Raw genomic sequence first — 23,638 nt, 5'->3', positions numbered from 1 at the left:
CTGCCTTCAATCATTCCCAGCATCAGGGTCTTTTCTAATGAGTCAGCTCTTCACATCAGGTGGCCAAAATATTGGAGCTTCAGCTTCATCATCAGTCCTTCCAATGAATATTCAGGACTGATTTCCTTTAGGATGGACTAGTTGGATCCCCTAGCAGTCCAAGAGACTCTCAAGAGTCTTCGTCAACACCACAGTTCAAAAGCATAAATCCTTTAGCACTCAGCTTTCTTTATAGTTCAAATTTCACATCCATACGTGACTACTGGAAAAACCATAGCTTTGACTGGATGGACCTTTGTTGGCAAAGTAATGTCTCTACTTTTTAATGTGCTATCTAGGTTTGTCATAGCTTTTCTCCCAAGGAGCATCTTTTAATTAAAAGCATCTTTTAATTTCATGGCTGCGTGCAATGTTTACAAATTAGGTGAATTCTATTCCATAATTTGGCACTTAAAAAGCATTTAATCTTAAACCTGCAGAAACATGACATTTAATTTTTACAAAATAATGAATTTGCTTCCTCCATTATAAGAGACAAGCTTAAAAAAACCTAGTTTGAAAAGCTGAGAAGAAAACAATAGCTAAAATAGTTTCGCATTTTTCAACATTCCTTTCTACTATTGTTTCTAGAAATAGTATAAAAAAGTATTTGATACTCATAGCGATGACATACAAAATTGTATATATGTTATATATTTTACACATAAAGGTACACAGAATTATCCTCCAAATAAGTGAAGCTGTATCTTTTGAATAATAGTTTTATCTCAAGAGACAGACCTTGAATCATCTAGAATCATAAGGCAATACGATCTTGTTTTTCAGTCTTTAAAATAATGTTTGTTTCACATATGTAAAAATGTATGCAGAGGAAAAAGTTTCTAATGAAAAACAACAAAAATGTATTATTTTAATTTCTCAACTTGAAATATCAACAATCATATTTTTTCAAATCCTTTATTTTACTACCAAAAAGAAATCTTTAAGTTTCTCAAATGAAAAACAAAACAACACACTGATACAAGCTATTTTTATTGTGTGAAAATGTCATAATTCATAGTGATTAAGAATGAAAAGGCAGCATATAACAAAATAGGCATTTTACTTGTTAAAAGCCACGTGGACTTACAAAACTAAAAATATTTTTAGAATGCGTTAAGAATACAAATTAATTTTTCAGATATATAAAACATTCTATTTTACCATATATTTAATTTCAAAATCTTAAAAATGATTTTACTTTTATTAAGTGAATTCACTAATTATTGTACACTAATCACTGGTAGGATACAAAAATTTTAAAGATACATGTATTCCCAAACAAGATAAAGAGTAAAAATGCAAAAGTATGAGTTTAGGTTTTAAAAAATGAACTAATGTAAATTTTACAAAAAGGAACCAAGAAGATATACAAGCCAGTTTTTTCTCTAATGCCAATAGAAAAGTTACATTCTGACTTCTTGTGTTACTTTTCCTTACACTTCAGTCACCTATCAAATTTATTATGAATTTTGTATCTGAAACAGAATGCTTTCTACTCAGTGTGCTAGGTAAGCTCCATGTACAAAACTCCAAAAAACTCTATATGATGCTCAAAACAAAAATTTTTTAAGTAAATAATTGTATTAAACTGCCTTAGACATGCTTAATTGTGTTACTGTCAGGTATCAGTATATATATATATAAATATATATATATATATATATGTTATCAGTACAAGTTGCCAAACTGACTTACCAATTTTAAGAAGGTGATTTCTGTTTACAGTATTTTCACCTTGATGTATATGGATGCTTTTAATTAAACATTTTAATCTATTATTCAAAATATATACCTAAAAGTTTGTCTAAATGCCAGTTGGAAGACAGAATATATAGATGCCATTCTTCAGTGCAAGGGAAGTACTATTATTTGAAATTAATTATTTTGGAATTGTTTCTTTATAAATGTAATTTAAACTAACATTTTATTCTTATTTTGGTAGTACCCAAGCGTTTCCCACTTATAAAATAAAGTTTTGGACTATAGTAGCTTTCTCAGTCTTTTTGCCTTTAATTTCAAGGCACAAAAGAGGTAGAATAACCTACAAGAGTTACTGAAACTTCTGACAGAACAAGGGAGTGAGAAGGAGCACCCTGATTTCTGAAAAGATCTAATCTTTGAAAGAGGGGTTTACTGGGATTTTTTAATAGTATCTCATAAAACATTCCTACTAACTTAAAAAGCATTTAAGTCAAAAGGAATTGCAAGTGTCTTTCATTTATTAGAATGTCATCAAAGAAAACAAACAGCAATAAACATTCAATTAATTAGTGCTTTCAAATAATATAATTTGGTAAAATAAAAATGTGAGAATCTATTTTAAAAATATCTTAAGGTCAAATTAAGATGTATACTTAAAGAACAATACTATTATAAAACATACTTTAAACCATATAAATATATCTCCTTTGTATAGTTCATGTCTGTCAAGTACATCAATTCCATTTTCCAGACACAGTTGAAACAAAGTATCTATAGAAAAGTGCACAGTCAATATCATAGTAATTAAAATCCTTAAACAAAACTTTTAGAAAAATATAAAAAGTTAAAAATTGAGGTTATAAATTCCCAAGAATCCCCTTTCCATGCACATATATCTTACAAACATTTAAAATAAAGACATAGAGACTATTAAATAGTAAAGGAAATGTACAGAGTCCATTGGCTCTTTTTCTGAACAGGCTTTCCTTCAGGAATACACCCATAAGTGGGGATGTATAAACCAGAGTCAATACTAACTCTTGCTAACTTGTTCCAAATGCTCATCCCATTTGCTGGTCTTTTTTTTTTTTTTTTTTTTTTAAACCATGAAGACCATGGATAAGCAATTTGAACAGTCAGGTCTTTGGCTCACTGATATTGCTATGGTTTTCTTGCCCCAGTCATGGATGTTCAAGGTTTTCCTCTGTTGAGAAAGGCCCTCCAGTTCATCCTGCTGATGTAAAGAGAGCACATCCATATGACTTGGTTACGAGATGACATCGTGAGCATCACTGTTAGGTCTCTGTCGCACAGCCACAGGAGGCAGTGGCTTTCCATAGAAATCTATATAAAGAAGGTATACCAACAATATATAATGGTTATGGTAAATCAAGATTTCTAACACAATTCATTTATTTCCAACCAACACCTTTAAAAGAGTAAGAAACTGTGACCTTGTAAGTGAAGCATTGCATAGGGCAGATTGGGGAAAAAAGTCTGAATTGGAAAAAAGTTGAATAAATTCAAAAAACAACCACTAGGGTAAATTTTTAACTCAAGGTTATAAATTAATCTCTACTGATTTAATATAAAGCTGCACCTAATATATATATTATTATTATTTCCAAGTAAGTGTTCACATCAGAACAAAACAAATAACAAACATCCAAAACTAATGGAACCTGTTGCCAAAGCCCTTATAAAATCAGTATTTGTACAATCCATGTTCTTATCCAGTGTCTATTACTTCTAAGAATTTGGTAAGAAAAATTAATTATCTTAGTGTTCTGGTATTAGGAATATTTTACAATGATACTTCAGTATAATTCATTGATATAGGGCATATCTGAGACAAAAACAGTCTTTTAGTTTTTACTTCATAATAAGTTCCCAGCCCTTAATTATCATAAATAGGTTTATAAATTTATTAGCATATGGAAACTTCAGTTTTTCTGGCCTATTACTCAAAAATTATTCTAGAAGCAAAGGTGTTCAAGGTCACTTGAAATAAATATATTAAAAATGTATTTAGGGACCCATTTCCAGTTTCCCACGTGCCAGAGTTCAGCTAAGTGGCTCCATGATACTGCTGCCTCAGCATCCGTTTTGTCTGGCCAAGTGTCCTAAGGGGGTCTTAAATAGATACTAGCACCACGTGCAAGAACATGCCGTAGAAAACAGCCTACAAAATTAGATTAGTTGTAAATGTATATTGCAAACTCTAAGGCTGCCATTAACAACAGTCTATGACAAAGGAGGCAAGAATATACAGTGGAGAAAAGACAGCTTTTCAATAAATGGTATTGGGAAAACTGGAGAGTCACGTGCAAAATAATCAGACTGGATTACTTTCTCACACCATATATGAAAATAAACTTTAAATGACTAAACATAAAATCCAAAACCATAAAACTCCTATAAGAAAACACAGGCAGTACACACTTTGACATTGGTCTTAATATTTTTTGGTATGTCTCCTCAATCAAGAGAAACAAAGGAAAAATAAAAAAGTGGGGCTATATCAAATTAAAACGCTTTCACACAACAAGGAAACTATCAACAAAAGAGCCTACTGGGAGGAGATACTTGCAAATAATACATCCAATAAGGAGTTAATATCCAAACCACACAAAGAACTCATACAACTCAATATCCAAAAACAAACAAAAAAAATTTTTAAGTGGGCGAGAAGATCTGAAAAGACTTTATTCCAAAGAAAACAGACAGATGGCCAACAGACACATGAAAAGATGTTCAACATCACTAATCATCAAGGAAATGCAAATCAAAACCACAATGAGATTATCACCTCACACCTGTTAGAACAGCTATCATCAAAAACCACACAAATAACAAATGTTGGTGAAGATGTGAAGAAAAGGAAACCTCATACATTGCTGGTAGGAATGTAAACAGCACAGCAGCCACTATGCAAAACTGCATGGCGATTCCTCAAAAAATTAAAAATAGAACTACCATATAATCCAGCAATTCCACTTCTGGGTATTTTTCCAAAAAAAAAACCAAAAATACTAATTCAAAAAGATATATCCACCCCTATATTCATTACAGCATTATTCACAGTAGCCAAGATATGGAAGCAAACTAAGTGACATTCAACAGATGAATGGATAAAGATGTGATACATATACACACACACACAATAACTAAGCCATAAAAAAAAAAGGAAATCTTACTATTTTTGACAACATGAATGGACTTACAGAGTATTATGCTAAGTGAAATAAGTCAAAGAAAGGCAAATAGCGTATAATTTTACTTATGTGAGGAATCTAAAAAACAAACAAAAAAACAAAGGAACAAACAAAACAGAGTCGCAGACACAGAGAACAAACGGGTGGCTGCTGGACAAGGGAGCGGGATGGCAAGGCAGCAGACGGGGTGCAGGAGTGAGGGAAACCGGCGAGGGAAGTTAAGAGGCACAAACTGCCAGGTACAGAATAAATAAGCCACAGGGATGAAATGTACAGAGTGGGGAATACGGTCAGTAATAACGTAGTATCTTTGTATGGTGATTAAGGTGGTCAAAAGGTACAAACTTCCAGTTATAAAATAACTACCAGGAATGTAATGCAAAACATTATTAATATAATTATATAATTAACACTGCTGTATGTTATATATGAAAGTTGTTAAAAGAATAAATCCTAAGAGTTCTCATCACAAGGAAAAAAATTTTCTTCTTTTTTCCTTTTTAATCTGTATGATGATGCATACTCACTAAATTTACTGTGGCAAACATTCCATAATGTATGTAAGTCAAAACATGCTATACACTTTAAACTTATACAGTGCTTTAGATTAATTATAGTTGAATAAAACTGGAAGAAAAAATTAAAAATAAAATAATGAAATTGAACAAATTTCAAGGACAGAAAGAGTAATAGACAATTACAATTACGCAAATACCACAGTAAAAATTATCGCACACACAATCCAATGACAGACGCTAAAACGGAAGCTGAAGTGGTGGAGAAAAGAGTACTTGCATATCCCAAAGCATCACTTCTGTAACATCTACTAATTACAAAGAAAATAGAAACACTTTACAATGTGGCAAATGTCACCTTATTCACATGATGAAGGTTGGCACCACCAATAATGAGACTTATCAACATCACATACACCCCTATTTCAAACATTGTATCAAGTTGGTTCAACAATGACAGGTGCTCTTGTGTCATCAGTTGCAGCCTCTACCAGAGGGTACCGTAGACAATACTATATTTGCCACAATTATGTCATTACTTTAAGAAAATTTAAAATAAACTGTATATTCTCTCCTTAAAAAAATTAGGAGAAAATGATTGTTCAAGCAACTATAAATTTAAAGCGAATACGAAGCTGCCATGATGCTCTAACAAATCTTATTATAACAATGTCAATAAAATGAATTAAAAGTATGGATTTCAAAGCTGGACAGACCTAATTTCAAATTCTGTGTCATTTACAGCTGTGTGAGCTTGGGTGTAGGTTTCTCACACACAAACTGCTCATCTTACAAGGCTATTAGAGGAATTAAAATGAGATAATGTACTTTAAAGTGCTTAGCAATATGCCAGGGACATAGTATACAGTTATTAGTACTGCTATTAATAAAATTATAAGATACAATTATTTTGATAAATTTAAAGTATGCCTTTTCTAATTTCTTGCTTTCAAAATTAATGAGAATTTTAACATATCACAGAACTCATGATTAAACCAGAATGAATAGTTTCTATTATGTTTTACTTCTAGAATTGAAAAGTACCCAAATCACATACACATGACAAGTATCAATTGCAGTTGATTCTGTATTATTTCATTGCCAGATTATATCATTCTATACAAAACAGGTTTCTTATTGCCTTAACTGTAGGGGATATAAGTTGACCATACTGACCAACTGATATGACCAAATTAATTGATACCCATTTTAATAAAGGGCTTCAAACTTAACATACAAAATATAATCTTCATTCATATTTTAATATTTGAAAATATTCTTTAGTTTTATACTTGGCACTTTTGGCTAACAATGTTTATTTCTCATAATGTATAACATTTATGAAGTATGGATTAAGAGTATTTACAAAGTGAATACAGATTCAGTTTTTAAGCCTATTCTCTGAATGTATGTCTTATGTATTACCCAGAGTGAGGTTTAGAGAAAATAAAGCAATTAGAAAAGTAAAACTGCATATAGGGTTGTCATTATCATCTTTCTAAATTCCATATATGTGCATTAATATTCTGTATTGGTATTTTTCTTTCTGACTTACTTCACTCTGTATAATAGGCCTCAGTTTCATCCACCTTATTAGAACTGACTCAAATGTATTCTTTTCTGTAGCTAAGTAATATTCCATTGTGTATATGTACCACAAATTTCTTATCCATTCATCTGCCGATCAACATATGTCCTAGCTATTGTAAACAGTGTTAAAATGAATATTAGGGTACACGTGTCTCTTTCAAGACTTGTTTCCTAGGTGAATATGCCCAGCAGTGGGATTGCTGGGTTATATGGCAGCTCGGAGGGGTGTGGGAGGGGGTTCAGGATGGGGGGGAAACATGTACACCTGTGGCTGATTCATGTCAATGAATGGCAAAACCATCACAATATTGTAATTAGCCTCCAATTAAAATAAATTAATTTTTTAAAAAGGAAAAAAGAAAAGTAAAACTGAATTGCCATCAAGGAATCAATGTCTAAAATCAAAGAATAAACAAGAATCTGCCTTAATTCCTAATTTAACTATAAAAAATTATTTTTCATCTCAATAAATTTTAAGTGCCAAACCCAAATGCAGTTAACTTAATTATTTCCCTTTGCTCATTATATGTCTGTTGTCTACTTCCCATCGACCACATTCAAATAAATATATATTAATACAGTTAGGAAAGAGAAGAGGATGCAATGATAAGATTGGCAACTATCAGCATCTCAAACAGAAATCTCACAATAAATACTAAAAATTAATTTAACTTTTTAATTAAAAATTTAAATTTACTATACCTACTTTCTTCTCCATAATGAAAACAGAGTTGATTATACTTTTTTTTAGCTATACAAGGTATACTTTGACTTAAAATTTACGGAAAAAAATAATGAAGATATTTAAAAACTTGTAAAGTTAGAATGTTTAATTTTCTGCTTTAAGAAGTTAAATTTATTGATTTACTTAAAATTAACTGATATATTAGAATAACAGTGGTCTTAAATTTAACTAATTCATTATAATTCTTTTCTAGGAGTTATAATTTTAAAATATAGGAAAGCAAAGAAAAACAAAAACAACTAAAAACAACCTTCTTATTAGCCCATTTTCAACCTCTTTTTTAGTTGCTTTTAACTAATGTTCCCCCAGATGCTACCATTCTTTTCTCTTTATTCTACATACTTTCCCTCAGAAACAGGAAACTATCATTTCTTCAACTGCATTCATTCAGTAAACAAATATACAACATCTATTAGGGACAAAGCATTTCTATTCCATGATGACAACTGAAAAACAAAACAAAAACTACCTACATACCCTTCCACCCACCTGAGTCCCCTTTCTCCAGAGTTCCAGAATCTTATTTGCACTGATTTATAGACATTTCCAAATAGATAAGCCTACAGACACCTCCAAAGCAAGTTTCCTTTCTCCTCATGTACTGTCAGTATTAGAGATAGCACCAACCTTCTAGCCCCTTAACCAAATAATATTCTGTTCCTATCTTCTTTCATCCCATACATTCACTCTTCATATAGAACTTATGATTGTTTAAATATTCTCTCAACACATTTTTTATTCTCCATTCCCATTCCCAGTCTCCACTTCTCACTCTGACTACTGCAACAGCTTCTAACTGGGATCCTAACCTTAGTGTGGGCACAATCTAGTCTATGCTGCTGCTGCCGCTGCTAAGTCACTTCAGTCATGTCCGATTCTGTGTGACCCCATAGACGGCAGCCCACCAGGCTCCGCCGTCCCTGGGATTCTCTAGGCCAAGAACACTGGAGTGGGTTGCCATTTCCTTCTCCAATACATGAAAGTGAAAAATAAAAGTGAAGTCACACGGTCATGTCCTACTCTTTGCGACCCCATGGACTGCAGCCTACCAGGCTCCTCCGTCCATGGGATTTTCCAGGCAAGAGTACTGGAGTGGGTTGTCATTGCCTTTTCCAATCTAGTCTATACATACATAGCGACAAAAATTACTTTCCTAAACAATAACTCTTGTAATACTATTTCCCTGTTAAAAATGTATATTCTCTCTTGTAAAATTATAGCTAGTCTAGACATCTTAAATATATTTGTAAGGCCCTAAACAATCTGGCTATAAGCCATAAATTCTAGTTTCAATCTCTCTCTATAACTTTAAACTTCCTATTTCTTACCTGTTCCACCTATATGAACCTAAGCTCTAGTCACAAGTAACTTCATACTATATTCCAAATTAAGCAATGTGTTTTCCCACCTCTCCATCTTTGAACAGTTTATTTCTTCTGCTTATTAACTCTTTTCACACATGTACGCATGTATATATATTTATATACACATACATTGGCACTACCTAATTGTTTCTAACAATATAGAGAATATTTAAGCTGATAATATATTCTAACACAATTTCAAAATATAAATAAATAGGAACTAATCTATTATAGTCAACAAAAACATAATGATGTAAAGTTAGCACCAAAAAAGACATGTGACTTCCCTGTTATTCTGAAGTTGAAGGACAAACCTTCTGTCTTTAGAAATTAAAAAAAATCTTTTAATTTTCACTGCAAAGCGATCAAATCAGTCAATCCTAAAAGAAATCAGTTCTGAATATTCATTGGAAGGACTAATGCTAAAGTTGAAGATCCAATACTTTGGCCACCTGATGCGAAGAACTGACTCATTGGAAAAGACCCTGATGCTGAGAAAGATTGAAGGCAGGAGAAGGGGATGACAGAGGACGAGACGGTTGGATAGCATCACCAACCTGACAGACATGAGCTTGAGCAAGCTCCGCGAGTTAGCGATGGACGGGGAAGCCTGGCGTGCTGCAGGCCATGAGACAGCAAAGAGTCGGACATGACTGAGTGACTAAACTGAACTGAACTGAATGATTACGAAGAAATATTTCATTATTGATACAGTATTCAAAAAAAGAAAGCAACCAGCACATTTACATTTAAATATTTTTTGAATAAAATGTTTTATATAGTTTGATATAATCTCAAATTACATACAATGTTTTTCGAAAGATTAAACTTCTGAATTTTTCTTTCCTAGTAAATGGATCTTCTTAGGAAACCAAGTTCGAGATTAGGTAAACAGGGTTATCAAAAAGGAAATGAGATGTTCTTGATGAATTTTATTGAGCTACAATTCTATATGTATAAATCATCCTTTTGCGTGTTAGAAATCAGAACTTCTGCCTGTTGTAAAGGGCAGTTCTATATTCCCCACTGTCCTTTTTCAAGTTTCCAGGTGGAGCTCTTATACCCTATACTGGCTGTACTATACCTTATGTTAATTTCATCCAAAAAAGTGTTTCCTTGATTCAATGAAGACTTTAGTAATTTTCTTTCTAGTAAGCTGAATTTCCCTGGTGGCTCAGATGGTAAAGCATCTGCCTACAATGCGGGAAATGTGGGTTCAATCCCTGGGTCAGGAAGATCTCCTGGAGAAGGAAATAGCAACCCACTCCAGTATTCTTGCCTGGAAAATCCCACTGGACGGAGGAGCCTGGTAGGCTACAGTCCATGGGGTCACAAAGAGTCAGACACGACTGAACGACTTCACTTTTACTAAGCTGAACTTTCTTTGGTTTACTGATTTGGTTTCTGATCTTACAAACTGCATTACTCTTTAGTGTAATTTCAGCAGCTGAATATCATTAGAAGCAGAGAAAGAGCAATTACATGGTATTATCATCACTGGGGCCTCCCAGGTGGCGCCAGTGGTAAAGAACACTCCTGCCAATGCAGGAGACATAAGAGATGTGGGTTTAATCCCTGGGTTGGGAAGATTCCCCTGGAGAAGGAAATGGCAGTCCACTCCAGTATACTTGCCTGGAGAATTCCATGGACAGAGGAGCCTCACAGGCTACAGTCCATGGGGTCACGAAGAGTTGGACATGATTGAAGTGACTTAGCATGTATGCATCACTGGGTATACTGAGCATATATAGGACAATGAAGTTTTTAACACCGTAATTATACTGTCTCATATTGAAGCTGCTTAAAATCTTTCTCTTTTACAACTATTTACATTAATATATAATGGAGAAACACAAGCTATGATGGTCTTTACCTCTGTTTTCTAAGATAAATGTTAAATCAAATTATATTGAGGCAAAGGACACTTAAGAATAAAAAATTAAATAAATGAAAGTGAAGTATAATGAAAAAGGATGGTTGTGGATTTGAAAGGCTCCCCAAAAGTAAAAGTTTATTGAAGTAATGAGGTAAAGAAAAATAAATGTGATGTGTATAAATATTTGAAAACTGATCCTTTTGCATTACCATTATGACGTGTTTCACCAAGAGGCTCAAGTTTTGGAAGTCTAGTGACTTTGGGGGTTCCCCAGCCAACTGAAGAAAAAGAAAGACATTTAAAAACACTGTTAAACAATATTTCTTTAGGTCTATTAAGAGGATCCCTCTCTTGATAGCAATGTTTACAACTTTAATGTCAATTCATACATATTGAATGATATAGTACCAAATAACCATAAACCCATTTTAAATGGTTTCTGTTTTAAAATGTAATTTTAGGTTGGTAATACTTGCTTTAAGTTTTTGTTTCCCTTTAGTAAAAAATATAAGCATCCTCACCACCATCATAAATAACCTTAGATTACTAATCTAAGTCCCAATAAAAGCTAAAAGAAATATGTACTTATTAAATGGAATATCAAAAATGAGTCCTAAAATGGGGCTCAAAGGAAAATGTTACCATCTTACACCTTCTAGCAAGACTAACAGGAAACTACAAACACATACATTGTAAGGTATTTACTGAATATGTGAGGTACAATGCTTAGTGATGAAAATTTCTCAAAATTACTATGCCCCAGTGTTTTATATACAGCATTTCATTTAATCCCCATAACATTAGTTAGAAGGTCAGGATGTATGTTGGAAATATAATGGAAACATTCAAACATCTTGGCTTCAAATGTTAATTTTCAGGATGAGAGATCCAATTTTTTTAAAGGTCATACTAACCATCCATTCATTACAATTACATTCCTTTTAGCAATCTGGGTACTGATATTCCAAACAGGACCTGAATCCATTATAGGAGGTACTTAAGTAAATATGTCTTATTAATTTTTACTATTTTTTTACTTTCATAAAGCATTTTTTTCTGAATTAAAAAAATCAATATTCATGATGATAAATTCTGAACTAAGCAGACGGAACAAAGAATTCTACCTTTCTCACAAATTCATGAGATTATGAATATGCTGAATAAAAACTGCAAAATTTTTTTTATTTTTCTTCACTGTTTAAGGCAGTATTTCTAAATTCAGTATCAATATCAATTTACTCACCAGGAGGAGGAGGTGGGGGTGGTGTTGGACTCTTAGGAACAGAATCATCTGTATTAACAGGTTCTACACGGTGGCTCCTTTTCATCCTTAGTTTCTTAGTTTTCTTTTTACTGTTATCTATAAGAATATAAACATGAAACTTTATGCCTTTTGGAAAAAGTTACTTCCATAATAAAAAACAAAAGAACAGAATTAGAATACTGATATTATTATTACCATAGAAATATAACTTCAACTTAAAAATTACCAATAATGAAACTGTGAACTTGTCTTTTCTAAGAATAAATTTGTAAGTGCTTATTGAATCAATGATTAAAAATATGATGCAAGTAGCAAAAAGTTATATTTTAAGTTCTATGAGAAGTGATTCAGAATACAAAAAAAAATCCATATTTCCAAAGGTAACATTTTTTTTCAAGTGTCATAATAAATAAATGGAAATATCTAATTATAGAGACTTCTGCAAAGCTAGGGATGACCTGGGGGGGAAAGAGAGGTATCAGTTTATCTCAGTAGGATATACAGAATGATTCCAGCTCTAAGCCCAAAAATAATCCTTTGAAATGTGAAAAAAGACCCTAATCAAACTGAAGCACATTATCTATGAAAATAATGCCCAAGATGTTCAATATAAATGTACGTAACCAAAACTCATATTAGATCTTACAGAATTGAATCTTAATTTTTCTAAAAATATTTACAAACTCTCGCTTAAGCACATATAGACATTTTAAGTTAATCTATGTTGTTAACATGTAAACTTTAACAACATAAACCAGGATGGTATAGTAGTTAAATAATCAAACAGCAGAGCCACTGAAATATTTTAATTGATAATCCCAAATCACTAAATTTATACATATATTTTCTAAAATGGAAATTATGTTACACAAGAAACAGCTAACATCTATGAAACCTATAAAGCAGTAAGAAATACAAGTATATTTAGAAACTCATTATTTTTCTAAATAAATTAGAGTCACTTGAGAACATAAACAGAGACATCCTTTTACAATTAAAGCTATAAGCTTTGCAGCTGGGAGAAAGGAAAGAGAGCTTCCAGAATCAAACGGTACTTTAGCATGGGCAATAAGTCAGGGTCATGGAGGAGCACAGGCTATGCAACAGAGGATCAAAAGTTGAGGGAAGTGTATACCAGCACAGCCACAGATGAGACGTGTGATCTCAAATCACTCAACCTTTCCAAGTCCCTGGTGTCCTACATAATGGGGAAAATATACCCCAGGATTGCTATGTGAAGTAACAATTTTGTGTTAAATAATATTTTCAAATCATCTACCAAAACATTTTGTTCTTTAACAATGTATTAATGTTATTAGAAAGAGTTCTTCCAATATAGTTAGAGACCACTTTAAGTCTATATTTTGTTTTATTCTGTTAACAGAGTGATACAGGTACAAATGTGGATACCCTAACTTCCCAAATTACAAAAAGTATAACTTTCAAATCTATGTATTTTTATATAGCAAAACATCCATGTTAGGTACTCTGCATCTCAGGGACTGAGATCTTGTTTTCATAAACTCTTTGAAAGTGAAAGTGAAGTCACTCAGTTGTGTCCGACTCTTTGCGACCCCGTGGACTGTAGCCCACCAAGTTCCTTCGTCCGTGGGATTCTCCAGGCAAGAATACCGGAGTGGGTTGCCATTTCTTTCTCCAGGGAATCTTCCGTACCCAGGGATCAAACCCAGGTCCCCAGCATTGCAGGCAGACGCTTTACCTCTGAGCCACCAGGGCAGACCCCATATTAAATTCTTTAATACTATACAAAAATTCTTATATACCATCCTTATAAATACATCATATACCTAGTTATTGTATCACCAACTAAGAATGGCAAGGAAGCAATGGTTACTGGGTATCTCTCATGTATCAGGCCCTGTGCTAGGAACATTGTAGAGTTACTTTTATTATAAGGAAACCTAAAAGCCTGATGCAAAAAAAAAAAGATGAAAACTCCATTTTTGAGAGGAGAAAAACAAGGACTGAAGAATACCACATAACGTAACATACATCTAGTAGATGAGAAAGTCTGGATGCTACCTCAGGTTGTATGAGTCCAAAGACATACAAAGACACCAAAAGACATAAATTCCTGTTAAATCACATAACTAGTTTAAAAAAAGAAAAGTAACTATAAATTAAAGATTTTATATAATATTAAAATAAGAGGAAAATGGGTATTTGGTAATAAAATAGCTTTTAAATTATATTGTTTTAATTTACTTTAATTGATGGATAATTGCTTTACAATATTGTGCTGGTTTCTGCCACAAAGCTTTCAAAATGTTCAATTATGTCTGCATCCCCTAAAAATCACAAGTAAATAAAGAAAATGATGCTGACTATAACTTCATGAAGATTAAGAAAAACAAAACAAACCCTCCAAAAATTTTAAACATTGTAAATATACTCTAAGGATTTCTGGGGCTATGCAATATTCCTAATTATTGAAAGTGGAATTTTCAGCTGAAATTCTTTTCAGTTACGAAGGGCTAGGTTTTAAGACATCATGAATAAAAACATAAATTAGCAAACTAATGAACTAAAATTCATGAAAAAAACATAATAAACATTGCATTTGGAGATGAAAAATCTTATGATACATTTCTTTGTGAAAATAACCATGATGAAAGAATATTTTTAAGTTTTATATAATGTTATTTATGTCACATGCAATACATAAAACTTAAAAATAAACACAATGACCATAAAAATAAATACTTTATATATTTTTAATAACTAGATTTATGACCTGATTCTGATGATCTCCAGTCTGTCTCATCTTCATTTTCCAACTGCTGTGTTAATGCTTCCTTATAATTTTCTACTACTCCGAACTCACAGTTTTTTTGGCTGCTGTCACTGATCTGGCTCTGCGTCTCTATTTGCTCATGCTCCATTTTATGTTTTAGGGGGCAGCCATCACTGTCTTCTGTATTTTGCCTCTTTTTCTCTCTTTCAAGTTTTTTTTCATTCTGACAAAAATGAAATGTATCATTCTTAATATAATGGTCATATCTAAGATAGCTTAAGGGAGAAATCAAATAATTCATGAGCATTATGTAACTTCAGGGCACTGTGATATTTCCATTAAAAATTATTTGAATGTATCATTAAAACATGCTAATTGCCAAACACTCAGAAAACAGAGATAGTATAAAGAAAGAACACTTATATTACTAGTAATTCCACAGTCTAGAGATGATCACTATTTGATGTACAAATCACTGAGAGGTGCTTTTCTTTGCCTATTCCACACATACAACATACACATCCACAAACATACACAAATGTGACTGTCTCTCTATATATACATATTTATGTATATTTTTGGAGAAGGAAATGGCAACCCACTCCAGTGTTCTTGCCAGGAAAATCCCATGGATCGAGCAGCCTGGAGGGCTGTAGTTCATGGGGTCACAGAGTCGGACACGACTGAGCAACTAAGCACAAGCACATGTATATTTTTAAACAGAAAAGAGTCAAAGATTTAAGAATACATACTTCTTTCTCTGCCAATCAATTTATGAAGCGCTTACAATATTGCATGGCATATACATAGTAGTGTTAGCTATGAAAGTATTATATTATGCTACGGTTTAGTCGTATGCTACGGTTTAGTCACATCTGATTCTTGCGACCCCATGGACTGTAGCCCACCAGGCCCCTCTGTCCATGGGATTTCTCAGGCAAGAATACTGTGGTGGGTTGCCATTTCCTTCTCCAGGGAATCTTCCTGACCCAGGGATGGAACCAACATGTACTGCATTGCAGGTGATCTACTGCATTGCAGGCAGATTCTTCACCACTGAGCCACCAGGGATTCCCTATATTATAATGTATATGTAAGCTACTACTACTTTCATCAATTACACTATTGTTTTGAATAATTCTATCATAACTTATTTTACCAACTCCCACTCAATGGACAAAGACGTGATTTTCAATTTTTCATTATTACAAGAAATACAATTATTGAATTAGTTCTCCAGAATAAATTCCTAACAGTCATCCTGCTGGATCAATGGGCAAAGCACATTTTAAAGTGTGACTAATGTCAAATTACACCACTGGAAAAGGATTGAAAGAGTGACATTTTCCCACATCTTTCCTTGTTTTGATCGCACAGTGCAGCATATAGGATCTTACTTCCTCAACAAGGATCGAATCTGCATCCCCTATACTGGAAGTGTGCAGTCTTAACCACTGGACTGCCAGGGAAGCCGCCCACCCCACATCTTTTTCAGTGCTTTTTTAATCATCGTGCTCAGTTATTCAGCTGTGTCCGACTCTTGGTGACCCTTCAGACTACAGCCTGCCAGGCTCCTCTGTCCATGGGATTTTTCAGGCAGGAATACTGGAGTGGGTTGCCATTTTCCCCTCCAGGTTTTAATCATTATCAATCTTTTATATCTCCACCAAACTAATAAATACTTTTTTACCTCAGTGTTGATTTATTATTTTTATTACTACTGAAGATAAGTTATAAAATATCCTCATTGCCATTTAAATTTTTTCTATAAGGAACTACCCATTATAACCCAATGACCTTTTTTCTATCATATACTAATTATTTAGCCAGTAATTTTTTAAGGATTCTTTTTTTTTTTCTTTGGTCCCATGTTTCTCAAATATTTTTCATTACCATTAGTTTGGTTTGGTTTTTTGTCCTTAACTTTGTAGAACATCTCTTTAAAAACTGAATATAATAAGATCTACTTTATTTTTCCCATTTTATGATTTTTCACTCTGTGATTTGTGGCCTCATTGTCCTGCTTTGAAAGTTTCTCCTCCTCCAAGTTTACAAATATCTAACTGCATTATACCCAAGTGTTTTTAAGGCTTCTTTTTTCTATGTTTAAATCCTTTAAAATTTAATTTCGTAATCAGTGTTCATTAAGTTTGTTTTTTTTCCAAATGACTCTTCAGTTGTTTCAATATCTTTTTTCTCCCAGATTTGAAATGCTACCTTTCTCTTATACTAAATGTTTATATATAACTCTGTTACTATTGTTTCCTTGTGTATTCTGGAACCAACATCTCACCATTTTCATTATCTGTGATAAAAATCAAAGGAAAAAAATGTCAGGTAACATTTTAAAGGAGAAGTTTTTGGGGGAAGAAAACTTGCTTGATAAAAAGGATAATTTATTTCCATTTATTTCATTTCTTAAGTAACTTAAAACTAAATATCTCATATTGGCAACTATTTTGCAAAAATAAAGCAACCAAAAACTATACAATCATCTTCTTACCTGTGGAGCTGCCTCCCTCCTCAGCAGCAGCCCCAAGGAAGAAATATCATCCACCTTTCCAGATGAATACCTGTGTGGAAGGAGGCAGTGACAGGGGAAGAGGGATGGAGAACATACAGGTGGGGCATGCGAGCCACCTGCCACATTAAGCTCTGAGTGAATGGAGAGGTGGTTCAGGAAGCTCTGCCACTGAGGAAGCATAGCTGCTGGGAGTGATTAAAGCAGGACCAATGCAAACTCTGAACATCAGTAGAAAATGAAAACAAAGACACAGATACACAGACAGACAGATATAGAAACACACACACATACGCACACACACATACTCTCTCTCACCCTTAATTTATGATTAAGATCTACAAATTAATTTTAAACTTCTGACATTTAAAGTTAAAATAAGTGATATTCAGATATAAAAGAACATATCATAGTTTCAAACATTAAGTATCCTGGGAAAATAGCTAGAAAGTCATTTACATACTCTAATGTTTCATAAACATCTAAATATTACTGTAAAAACACAGTAATAGCAATATACAGGGATAAAGACAACGTAAACAAGAGTAAACACTACTATCATAGGATATGTGACAAAATATATTTATCAGAACAATAAGACAGTTGTACATCCTATCTTCATTTTCATTCTCAGTGAATTCTGCAGCCATCCTTCCTTTTTATACTAGATCAGAAGGGAGGATTGAAGAGGAAGAAAAAGAAGCAAACCTTTAGCCTGTCTCCCCCTTTTAACTTCTTTTACAAATAATTAACCCTGGTGAAATACTTCTATCTCCCTGCCTCCTTTCCCTACTCCTCACCTCCTTTCTGAACTTCCAACTTTATAACATAAAAAAATTAATTTGCCACTAGCCATACCTCAATGATTACAGATGCTATTGGCTGGAAAGGATTAACAATAACTGGTTCTGGGTCCAACTCAGCCATACCACTGGTTCCATGGAGTTCAGCCCGTTCTTGCTCTCTTTGTTCTCTATATTTTGAAGGAAAGAATTTGGAATTCCTTATGAGAAAATGATAAACCATGTTTAAGAACACTTGTAATAGGTTTATGGCTATTAAATTCAGTATTTAAACATATGGATATGGCTTTGAATTACTGGTTTTCAGATATCCTTATGCAGGTAACAGGCCTCTATCTCCATGTAAAGATTGATCGTTTGAATTTTAAAAGAAAGAAATGCTGACAAAAATGACATTCTCTATGACTGACTTCTTAATGTCTGCAGTACAGATTATTTTTCTATGTAATAAAGATTTATATTTATCAATTTATTAATTACCCTCCCAAACCAATGCTATCCTCTTCTCTAATAGTAACTACATATGTTCTACTGTTAAACCTCTTAAAAGCTGTGTACAGTTATATATCATAAATGAACCAGATAACAATTATTGCTTTGCATAAGTAGAAAAGGCTATAAAAATAAGTTGCCCTTTGTCACTCAAATCAAATAAATATTTCTACATTAGTTACTACTGAGACTTTTATTACCTGTGACTTAAAATTAATGTTGCCCCAGAGATAAAGGTAATAAATGATTAAAAGAAGCAGCTATAGACAGAAACATGACTATTTTAGATCTGCAACTAGACTGTAAGTATAGTAGAACAATGTCAATGTTCATTACTATGGCATTTATTAATTAAGTTCTATGATGGGAAGATATATTCTCTCATCCTAAACCTAGAAAGCCAAGATTCAGTGATCTGCAATTTACTAATTCTGTGACCTTGGTCATTTATCTGCATACTTGAGCCTCAGCTTTTCCATATATGTGGACAAAATACCTATTTCATAGAGCTATTCCAGGTAAATTAATGCATGTGGAAAGCTCTCTGTATATAAACATACTTACAGGACACTTATTCATTATTAATGCTATTCATTATTAGTAAGTAATTTCAGGTATCTGGTTTTAACATACTATTTTCAGATACCAATAATAGCTGCTTTACTTTTTTTCAAAATTAGCTAAACCTATAAAAATCTAAAAACCTATTAAATTGTATTTAACAATCAAAAGTTCTTTTTTAACACTCTCATCTAAATTTAATTATGGATTCTGTTAAACAGGAGAGGATTCAGACCACAAGTGGCATGGCTAAGAGAAAGGAGGAAAGGGGAGAGGGGTACCAGAAAAGCCAGCCATAACGTGATCTGGAATATCGTTATGGAAAAAGGTAAAGGTAAAACCGAAAAAAAAAATCTAAATTTCTTTTATTCAATCTTTTTTTTCTTTTTGCTTGTTTTCTAAGTGGAGGAAAAGCAATGAAACTTTTAGAAAACTATGGCCATATATTTTGTTTTCATAAATACATAGAAGGTATATTTACATGAATGGTTGGGTGTACTTAGCTTTATATAATGAAAATGTACACTAGAATAGAAAATCAAAGATTCTCACAGGAACTAAAACCTCTTGTTGGTTCAAGAGAGACCTATGTCACTGATCTGCTCATGTTATTGAGCACTTGAGGATAGAAAAGTTATCTCTCCAAGAGATAAGTCCTGACTCTGAATTAAATGAAAGATACCAGTAATCAGAGGATTTTCTTGACAGTGTGAAGGAGCACCTCACAAAGGCATCACCAAGGACAGTTAGTGGGTTCTTGTCCACCAGGCTGCAACTGTTAAAGCACACAGAAGGCCAGTATTACTTAGATAGATGGGAGACAACTTTGGATGCCACAAGGGCTCACTTGGAAATCATTTTGTTTCTTCCCTCCCCTGACATGTAACAATCAAATGAAGAAAGAGAATCTTGGGATTACGAACTAAATTCAACATCTAATCAAATCTGAGAAGCCAGTTCGATCTCTCTGTCAGGAAGATCCCCTGGAAAAGGGCATGGCAACCCACTCCAGTATTCTTACCTGGAGAATCCCATAGACAGAGGAGCCTGGCAGGCTATGGGCCATGGGATCGCACATTGTTGGACGCAACTTAAGTGACTTAGCATACATGCATGTAGTCAAATCTGAGTATTATTTTACTCCAGCATAAATATTATTATAACTGATTCTGTGGTAGAATTTATGTAAACATTTTTTTAATTTAGAGTTTGTTAAACATTTTTAAATTTTCCATTTAGGCAACACATTTTAAAAATAGTTTTAAAAACATGTTTTTAAAACCTGAGATAGTGCAATTCATTCTCCTTTCAGACAAAAACTAGTGTTGAAGATCAGATTTTGCTTCAGCTGGTTGATCCACTAACAGCTTACCTTCTATTTTTACTAGAAGGTAAGATATGAGGAGTATCTCAGTCTATAACACATCCTTTCCTATGGGAGATTGTCCTGTGCATCACAGAATGTTTAGCAGCATCCCTGGCCTCCACCCTCTAGATGCCAATTGCACGCCACCTCCCAGCCATGACAAGCAAAAATGTTCCTAGACATTGCCAAATGTCTTCTGAGGAGCAAAATCACCCTGTGGATTGAGAACCACTGCACTAAAGGTTGTCATAAGAAATTAAGAAATAAAAATTGTAAAACGGTGAGAGATAAATACCTCAGCAATAAATATAACTACTATACCACCATTAGGAAAATTAGAACTGTATCAACCAAACCTGCTAAGTCTACAGAAATAAAGAAAATTTACCAAGAAAAACCTGAATAGGCAAACTAAAAAACTATTCATAAAAGTGAGGTGTTTCTGGCTTTTCATATGCACTGTGCTATATAATTAATCTACTTACCTTTCTTCTCGTAATTTCCGTACGCGTTCAGCCCTTTCTCGCTTCTCTTGCTCCTCAAGAGCACGTTGTTCTGTTGTGTCTTTTTGGATGCGTTCATTTAAGGCATCAAAGTCCCTTGCAATGATATGTAGCAGCCAATAAAGGCCCTTTTTAATGGACTTGTCAATTTTCTTTCCATATCCCAAGACTGCTGAACAAGGTTCCTTAAAAATAGAAGTTTATTTGACTTAAAGATTAAAACTAGAAGTTCTCTATAAATATTTATTCATAAACCATTAGTATAAGTACTGGAGAACCAAAATCAATTAACTCGTTAAATAATGACATAAAGCACCTGCTTCTTTCACTTATAAAATACATCTTTGCATTTGTACTACATTAGTATGTACATATGAGCTGAAATATTTTATGGATTATACCTGTAAGCTTCGAGAGTGATTATGACTCAAGCAGTTGGCAGTGCTAGATAATTTTAAACAGAATCACTGACAGACAAAACTGAACTTACAGAGGAAAACTACCTATTAAAAATACTATTAATACTGCTACTATTTAACACTACATAACAAAAATAGCAGAAAATTTTAGTTTCTTACACCAGGGAATTTATGGCACTAAGCATCTTTTAAGATTGATGGCCTAACAATCATTTTCTGAAACCAAGAATAAATGATTAAATCCTCAGTTCATCTTTAAGACTGTAGGATAACTCTAGTATCATCTTTCAAAATTCATTATAAATTTTCCTAAGTATAAATTGTCTATTTATACTTCCACCATTTTACAATATTTATAGAATAACATGTTTGTATAGCTTACATATTCATCAGCAATGTTTAAACAAAATCAAATCTAAAGACTTTGAAATGATGGAAGATATTTTAAAGACGTCAGTAACAACTAAACAGAAAACAAATATCACTGTGTTAAGTAATTTCAAATGAACAGTGAGATCATGTATTTCCTGGGTAAAATATTTAAAAAAGAAACACTAATAAATTATTTTGTCAGCTGCCTACCCTCTAACTGCTTACCACCTTTACAGGAACTAAGTTGTATCGAATGTAATTTATGGGGCAAAAGAAGCCTCAAAACTTACTATCTGACACAAGCACTTGTGCTCATTGACCAGCTTTTCCAGAGAAAGACACTCAATCACATCAGCTTCTCCTAGAGCCCCTTCCTTATCCTGTTTATTTGCCAACCTAGAAAGACATAAGCAAAGTGGATTTACAGCAAATATACAATCAGGCAGCTGCTTAAAAGCATTCTCACCAAGTTCCTACTCCAAAGTTTTAACCCTGCTGATTACAGAACATGCTGGTTTTACGAGCAATGTAGTACTTTTATTCCATCATTTTTCCTTTATTAAGTTTGTACACATTTTTTAAAGATTTGGCCTACAAAAGGGAAATCAAGTAAAGAGAAATGTCAAGAAAACAAGCAATAGGTCAACAGGCCAACAACAAAGTACAAACAGAAAAAGTGGACTAGTTTCCACAGCACTCAGCCATCAGTTACACCTTTCACCTTGGAGCCTTATCTTCTTAAAATACGCTGCATCGTGATGCAAAGGCCCTTATCCCAAGTCTTTTTTCTTCTTTAAAATACAAACTGCATCATGTTTCACATACCTAAATATTCATTCAAAGCTTGTATTATTTGAGCTAACCTGTATTTCCAGGGTGTGGATGTGTTCACATAAAAGTGCAATTTACTGGAGAAATGAGGTCACTTTTATCTAATTTATTTAGCACAGCACTGGACATAGAAAACCTTATACTCAATTAGGAACAAACTGGGGAACAAGCAAAAAAAAAACAAAACAAGTTCTAAAAAGAGTTAGGAATTACCACAAAATACTATCTTCCTGGAAGCCTGGCATGCTGCAGTCCATGGGGTCACAAAGAGTTGGGTACAACTGAGCGACTGAACAACAACAACTATTTTCCAATCAGATGGCAGAGGTCAAAAGGTAATAAAACACTGTCTTGGAAAGGGTTTGGTAGTATTTCAGGAAAATATATATATCATAAATATGTAGAATAATCAATCTAATGAACCCTATCACCTATCTTTAAAAATTTATACCATTTTTGCTCATCTATATTGTCTTCCATGTTCCCATCAGTCATATCACTTCACCTCAAAATTTAAAATTTTCTAATTCTATTAGAATTTTCTATTCTAATACCACTGTCACACTTAAGCTCTGAAAAAAAAATTAATATTTTTCAATATCTTTTTTAAGTGTAATGTCCAAATTCAGACCCAAACCAGATACACATTACAATTTATTCTTTTAAGTGTTTTTGAATCAGTATCACCCCCAATGACAACACT

At 33.2% G+C, this 23,638-nt stretch overlaps 1 protein-coding gene across 1 annotated transcript in view; it reads right to left on the bottom strand.

Annotated features, from left to right (window-relative positions):
- The window catches only part of ARL13B (ADP ribosylation factor like GTPase 13B), an 81,591-nt gene continuing 58,966 nt past the window's right edge, over positions 1,014–23,638 (bottom strand). The window contains exons 4-10 of the mRNA XM_005674807.3: positions 22,395–22,500; positions 21,296–21,498; positions 18,447–18,561; positions 15,068–15,290; positions 12,292–12,408; positions 11,258–11,326; positions 1,014–3,087 (exon numbers count right to left, since the gene is read on the bottom strand). Coding sequence (XP_005674864.2) covers positions 3,011–3,087; positions 11,258–11,326; positions 12,292–12,408; positions 15,068–15,290; positions 18,447–18,561; positions 21,296–21,498; positions 22,395–22,500 — 910 coding nt within the window. The 3' untranslated portion in view covers positions 1,014–3,010. The remainder of the gene's footprint in view (positions 3,088–11,257; positions 11,327–12,291; positions 12,409–15,067; positions 15,291–18,446; positions 18,562–21,295; positions 21,499–22,394; positions 22,501–23,638) is intronic.

The sequence above is a fragment of the Capra hircus genome, chromosome 1 (assembly GCF_001704415.2).
Source record: "Capra hircus breed San Clemente chromosome 1, ASM170441v1, whole genome shotgun sequence".
Taxonomy (NCBI): domain Eukaryota; kingdom Metazoa; phylum Chordata; class Mammalia; order Artiodactyla; family Bovidae; genus Capra; species Capra hircus.
This window is presented reverse-complemented; position numbering and strand designations above follow the sequence as displayed.